This window comes from Salvia hispanica, chromosome 2, assembly GCF_029641045.1.
Source record: "Salvia hispanica isolate PSC_SH4W2 chromosome 2, Shi_PSC_v1, whole genome shotgun sequence".
Taxonomy (NCBI): domain Eukaryota; kingdom Viridiplantae; phylum Streptophyta; class Magnoliopsida; order Lamiales; family Lamiaceae; genus Salvia; species Salvia hispanica.
Genome location: NC_142693.1, coordinates 19,579,005 through 19,586,501, shown reverse-complemented (window position 1 = coordinate 19,586,501; position 7,497 = coordinate 19,579,005). Strand labels below are relative to the sequence as shown.

At 33.8% G+C, this 7,497-nt stretch overlaps 1 protein-coding gene across 1 annotated transcript; it reads right to left on the bottom strand.

Moving 5' to 3' along the window:
• Positions 1-1,608: 1,608 nt before the first annotated feature.
• On the bottom strand, positions 1,609-4,826 carry LOC125202077 (E3 ubiquitin-protein ligase RSL1-like). Its single transcript, XM_048100400.2, has 4 exons — positions 4,645-4,826; positions 3,703-4,416; positions 2,856-3,592; positions 1,609-2,189 (listed from the first exon to the last, which is right to left on the bottom strand). Exons 2-4 carry the CDS (start codon positions 4,096-4,098, stop codon positions 1,808-1,810), a joined length of 1,515 nt encoding a protein of 504 aa, XP_047956357.1. The 5' UTR covers positions 4,099-4,416; positions 4,645-4,826; the 3' UTR covers positions 1,609-1,807.
• Positions 4,827-7,497: the final 2,671 nt, after the last annotated feature.

Genomic DNA, 7,497 nt, shown 5'->3' with positions numbered 1-7,497 from the left:
AATAGGAGTGTTTTACTAGTACACATGAAAAATCTATTTGGGCTCGACTGAATTTGAAACTTTAATAAAAATGAGGAGAATCATAATTTTTATAAATTAATTAATATAATACTATGTGATTTATTAATAAAAATATAAAAGAGACATAAAAAAGTATTAAATATATTAATGGTGGACGAATTGAGAAAATAATATTGACATTTAGAAATATTTCGCTATGAGTAAAACACACCGAAAGAATGTGGGATTAATAATTAAAATTGAAATGTTTGATTTTTTTCTTTGGTGGTGGGTCCTACGAGGAAGCTTCGTTGTAGAATAAAATAGTTGAGGTGATGTGTTTTATTACGCACGACTTTGGTGTTTGTCTTTTAGATTAAGACTTTATTTGTCATTTGGGCCCATTTTTAAATTAAAATAATGAAATACGTGGCTGAGCTTCTTGGGATTTGGATATTTAATAGTTTAGCAACATTAAGTAATTTGATAATCATGTTTGTCAAAAAGGATTAGCAGACCGTTGAATGAGTCCAATTGTGAGTGTAATTAGTGATTACTAATTATTTTATTCACAAACATTCGTATAAAACATGGGATTTATTCACAAACACTCATAAAAAATATGGGATTTTATTGTATTGTTATTATAATTTTACTCTCCCCTTCTCAGGTTACTCGCATTATTCATTGTAGACAGTAAATTTGAGATTGATTTTTTAATGTAATTAAATTAGAATTTTAAGTGTAATGAGAAATTACTTAATAAATGAGCTCTTAACTTAATCTAATATATTAATAAAATGCATTAATTCTAAAACTATAAATAGTGAAAGAGTTTGTGATGAGCCGAAAAGCAACCGTGCAAGTAACATAGGACGGAGGGAGTATATAAGAACGTCAATTTTTTTAAATTGAAATTGATTCATCTTATTTCAATGATGACAACCAGAAAAAAAAATTTTGAGGCGTAATAAATCATCACTTTTTTGCTTGATGATTAATCATCATGACCAAAACGTGAATGCTCTTTTAATAGACTCCAATTTCAAAATTTGAAAACCCTCGATTTAATATAATTAAATTTGATATATTAAAACTTTGGAATCTTTCTTTGAGAAGTGGGTGTTGGAGAAAAAATTAAGGAGTGACCGAGTGAGGCATGAAAAGTAGTAAGCATTATAAATTTCTTTTCGAAAAAGAATTAAAAAGTGGTATTTAGTTGATTTAACTGAAGTCAAGTATAAAGGAGTAATACTATGATTTACAAGTGAAAAAGTAATAAATTGAAAAGGATTAAACAATTAATTTTTGCCAAAAAAAATATTTACTGTATCACTTAATTTGGAACGGTCGTATGAATCACTTATTGATATGTAATGTAATTTAGGAATTTAAATTAGTTAATTATTTTCAATTTATAATGACAATTCCTTTAAAAAAATGGTATTGAAGAATAACTAAAATGGAATTGAAGAATAACTAAAATGGTATTGAAGAATAACTAAAATGGTATTGAAGAATAACTAAAATGGAATTGAAGAATAACTAAAATGGTATTGAAGAATAACTAAAATGGAATTGAAAAAAAAAAAGCAATAACTCAAATAGTGAACAATCAATCAATTGTGATCTATTTTGCTTTTAAATCATATAGCAAACATATATCTCTTGACCGTTATACATCCGATGTAATCTAAACATCACGAAACACGAACACAAACACGAGCACGAGTTCGGTAATCGCAGCTAAAACTCGTAATTTCTAAAGGAGTGAGAGTGAGTTGCTCTACCTCTCCTAAATCTCGCATCATTGTACGTAGTCTTCGTAGAAGTCGTCGCTTATCACTGAGACGAACCTCTCGAGCCAAGGCAGCTGGCGCAGATCCTTCATCGTGTCCGCATACGAGTCCGTGCACTGCGGAGGGGCTTGATGCGGATCCTCGTCGCCCAAGCTGAAGCCCCCAGCGAGGAACCTCTGAATCAGCGCCAGCTGTGACCGCTCTTGTTCCGAGTACGCGCCCGATGCGATCGGGAGCGGCTCGAACGAGTCCCACGCCCACTGCTCCAGCTGCTGGGAAGGGTACGCGACCATCCCTTCCGTGAAGTCGTCCTCCCAAAACGCGCACTGGCACGTCCGATTCCCATCCCCGTAGTCCTCCCCACACGAGTAGCAGAACTTGTGACCGCACCTGAAGAATCGAGCACGCACATGTGAATTATGAACGAAAATCGTAGCGAACAATTTCTCGTACACGAATCAACAATTTCTAGTGAAATTAATGTCATCGTGACTAGCTGAAGTAGTGTTAAGTAATGTAGTCGTTTAACGTTTCCACATCCGCATTAATGAAATACTCCCTCCGTCCGCGAATAGGAGTCCCGGTTGAATTGGGTGCGGATTTTAAGAAAAGTTTGAGTGTAATAATTAAAGTGTGTGATAGTGGAATGTGGGACCCATTTATATTATTATTTGCTTTATTCTTTGGAATAATGAAATCTAACATTAAGAGAGAAAGTGAGAAATTGCAATCAAAGTGGATTAAAATTAATTGCAGCTTCTAAATTAAGGGAACAATGAGGTCATTTTTTATACTCCCAAGATAAAATGTCTAACCGGGACTCCTAATGGCGGACGGATGAAAATGGCCAACCGGGACTCCTATTCGTGGACGGAGGGAGTACGTCATTTTATACGTCATCAAAAGACAACATTTTTGGATAATTGAGAAAGGACTAAAATTTCGTGATTTAATAATTCAATTTTAAATTTCATGGGATCGACCAGAATGTGACCAAATTTCATGATTTAAACGGCTATTAACCCTGTCAACAATAATATCAAGAAATCATCATACCAGCATCTCATGTGGTAGCGACCGTGAGTTAGCTCGACCATTGTCCTGCAACGATCGCAGCGTCTGCGCCTCGTGATCCGAGCCAGACGAAGCGAGGTCGAATCGGACGCGTCCCTCTCCTCCGACAGGAGACTTTGGTACTCCTCGCAGGTCATGGAGGAATGCCACGCGACCTCACAGTTAACGCAGACAAGCCCTTGACAGACGGGACACTCCACACAGCTGTTGTCCAACTGGCTCGATGACAAGCAATCACGGGGATCAAGCAGCACCGAGCAATTAGGATACGGGCAATATATCTTGTTCGAGCTCAACACATTTGCTCTCTCCAGAGACTCATACGAGGCAACGGGGAGAAACAGTTTGCACTCGGAAGCCGAGATACAATACTTGCATCCTGATTCAGGGCATCTGATCGGCACTCGACCGCAACGCACTTTACCCTCGACGTACGTTTTCATACAGTTGGAACAGAACTCGTGGGAGCACTTGAACGAGAGCATCATCGACGAGAGCTTCTCCTCACAACAGATCGAGCAGCTCTCCGTTGAATCCTCCCCGACACCACCACAAGAGGAGACTATACCAACAGTGACTCGAGCTAAACCCAAAGCCCTATCTAGGTCGCTGGCCGGGACGAGTTTTAACACAAACGTCTCGAGATTACGTGCTTGTTCCATGATTCTTTGCCTCAATGCCACCAAAAGAGGACTCTCAGCAATCTTCTCATCAACAATCTAACACATAAATTCACATCAGATTCAACATTCAACCTAAAAAACACCAATTCTTGATCAAATATAGTCAAATCAAACATCTTAAACGCTAAAAATTTTGCAAGATTCACCTGACTATGCAAGATTTCAGAATCTGTGAAGGCGAAAACGCACTTCGCCTCGTGCTGTATAGCCTCGGACAAACCATCCAGCAACGCCAAACACTCTGCAATCGGCTCCTCGACATAGAAATCGAGCTTCTTCTGGATCCGAACTGGGGCTGAACAACCCGGCCTCTCCATAACCACCCCAATTCCTGATATCCTAGAGCCCGAATCACCGGGGCAAGCAACAGACACACCCTTAAAATACATCTTAACTACATTTTCATCTAAATCCACCTTCACATTGTCTTCCTTCTCCTTCAAATCCAATTCATCCTCGTCTTCGCAGCAGCTCTTGAAGTCGTCTTCGTCTTCTTCCGCCCTCAACAATGCTTCACTCACTCCTTTTTCCTCCATTGTCATATCTTCCAATCACCCCCAAATCCCAATCACTCACCAAGAATCTCTCTCTTTATTCACTGATTTCCCACATTTAGAAATCCCCCAATTTTTTTGAAATAAACATAAAAATCGAATATTTATCTTCGAACAAAAACAGGCGAAATGAAATGCTAACAAACCAAGAAGATTATCCCCAAATTTCTAGAAATAAAAATCGAATCTTTATCTTCCAACAAAATTAGGGGAAATGAAATGCTAACAAACCAAGAAGATTATTCCCCAAATACTAACCAAAACCTAATCAGCATTTCAAATTATCTTCAATCTCCACACTGAATTCTGTACGGATATTCAAGAACTACAATTCAGTTTCAAGATCCAAACTTTCGAAATAAAGCAACAAAAAAAAAACAAATATACATAAAATTCGGCCCACAAAAAGAAGCTTTCCTTTGTGCATAAACCCAACAAAGTAAAATTAAAAAATAATGTATGCAGAAATAATAAATCCAAGAATTAAACAATAATAAAGAAACCAATTAGAAGAGAATGGAAGGAATTAATCACCTGACACTGTTTCTGCTAATCCTGATTTGTGTCTGCAAAGAAGCCTTCCCATAATTTTTCTTCCTTGTTGAGAGAGAGAGAGTTAGTGTGTGGTGGCAAGACTAAAATTCTGGATCAGATTGTATTGTTTTTCAATTTATCAAAATTAATTTTTGCAGAGGAAGTTGGAGATTTTACCACGATGAAAATGTCAAAAGAAATCCAAGAATTTAGCACAAAAAAAATACCTTATTTAATAGAAGAATCAAGTGATTATTGCAGAATCTTTACTTTAACAGTGCACTCTCCAACTAAATCCAACTCATGTACTACCACACTAGTATTATTTGTATAAGTCATAATTAAAATAATTAATTGTTGTGTGTATTTTATGTCAAATCATTCATATAATTTATTATTGTTTATGTATTTCCGTAATACATTAAAAATCGGACTTAAACTCCTTTATATTTGCTACCAATATATAGTAAAAATGAGTACTAATTATTTATGAATTACAGATCTTTGACCAGATTTTTGTATACTAATTTAAAATGTTATCTAATAATTGTTGAACATTTAGCTTAATTTAATCTAAAATGATAATGTTTTGGTAATTACTCTCGATTGATTTGGTCAACTTAAATTTACAAGTGATCGTGCTTGGGCCGGATTTCAATTCGTTGATAAAATTGATGCAATTAAATTAAGTAATTACGGAAATCCCAAATTAATGTGCATGACTAACAATAAAATACTATTATAAAAAAATTAGAAAGAGGAACCAAAATGGCTATTAAATATGATTAAAGTTTTGCAACCACAATAATTGGTAGTTCAATAATGGATGTTGAATTTCCTTTTTGACATTAACAAACAGTCCTCAATTATAAACTGTAGGTAGGTGTCCCACACGGAATTAATTAAATTATGCAGCAACTTCCGTTTAACTCGTGATTGTGACGACTCGAATATCCGATCTATTAATTAAAGATAAAACGTTGTATTATCTATAAAGTGTGGTGCGTGTGTTTTAATTCTATATTGGCGATCGATATAGTTCTGATTTTTTATTTTAAAATTCAATATCTAGGAATGGATTCGAAGGAATTTCATTTGTCGGCGTTCGAATATTTTTATTTTACTTTATTACATTAGAAATTAGAATGATGAAGTTTACAAATTATATAAACCTTAATGATTTGTTAATTTATAAATGGTGCTCATAGATTATCTGTAACATATCAGTCCATTTCATTTAGTATATAGTACTAGTACTATACTACTATTTATAATTTTATTTGAAGTATACAATGGAACTAGTTAGATAGTAAAGGCACATAAAATTTTCCCCTTATTTTAAATTTTTATTTATATGAATAAATTTTACTTATTTAAAGTAATGGAACCTAATTGGACTCGTAAGTATATAGACCACTTTTTCATGGTATATTCCCAGAGCTGATGTTACTTTTTTTTATCTATTAATCAGTTATCCAATAGTTTGATTGTGCTATTTAAATGCTCTGTATTTGATAATCTAGATTATTGCATCCTTAAAGTGGGACTTACAAATATTTAATTTAATTACTATTTGAATGTCAGAAGTCAGAACTTTGTACAGAAATTTGTTTGACTAAATTTCTTTACAAAATTAAATATAGTAATTGGTAGAACTTGGTAGGTTATATGCAGCCATCTATTTAGTTAATCACATTGTTCAATGCTTTTTGACCAACTTTTTTTTAATTGCAATTTTGCTGTATTTTTATATAAAATAATATTGGTGGGAACTTAAATGAACACCGATATAACATTGTTAATATAAGTTTATCCGGCAATAGAGATTCATTATACTACTATAATAAATATAAAAATGAGATTTATAATTTATTTATTTTTTAATTAATATTTCTTACTAAAATTCATGCTGAACTTAATTCTAATATGAGATGGGAGAGTATTTGTTTTACATTTACAAAGCATGAATAATTTATTGAAAAGTAGTGTGGAGTATGACTTATTACTAAAACAAATAAAACAATTGTACTGAACTTCAACTATTAAAAGGATATGTAACCACCTCTACACGTGAATGTCGTTAAACTAGTTGCTAAAATTTATCAACCCTCTAACAAATAATAGAAAAAATATACAACCAATTATCCAATCATCAATGGGTATTAATTTATTGTTATAATTATTAGTATAAAAATGTACCACGTCGAACTGTCTCAATCGTATAATAAAGTAAGTCACAAAATGTGTTGAAAATAGGATTAGTAGGGAGTCCACTCAATCACATTTCATGGAAGAAGTTAGGTATAGTAGGTAAAAAAATTGAAATGAGAGAGAATAGGAATTTAGACAGAGACCACCTAGATAATTGCATTTGTCATTATTTCCTCTTTTACATCTTCATCTAGCCCTAGTTACTCAAAAATATAGTAGTAGTACTCAAAAATATAGTAGTAGTACTTCGGTAGTTCGGCCTCGAAAATGTCCTGATATTTAAATATATAATCTCTTAGAACATTCATAGCAACGGCTATAAATTCGAATCATGCTTATATTATTCTCATATCGCATTTGTTTTTCGTGTCAATTTCAAACACCACCTATGTGCCACGAAGAGACCACAAAGTTCTAAAACGCTAGGGCTTGTTTGGTTTGTCAGTTTTCTTTTCTTGAGAAAATGTTTGGAATCAGATAGGGAGTTCCTTTTGTGCAGTTAGCTTTTCCAACTTAGACGTTTGGTTTGTCATTTTTTAATTCTGTATTGCTTTAAAACTTTTGTTTGATTCTTGTGCAAGAACATCACTTTCCACCATAACCTCATTTATTTTTTTATTCACAGCTTATTCCTCTTCCCCC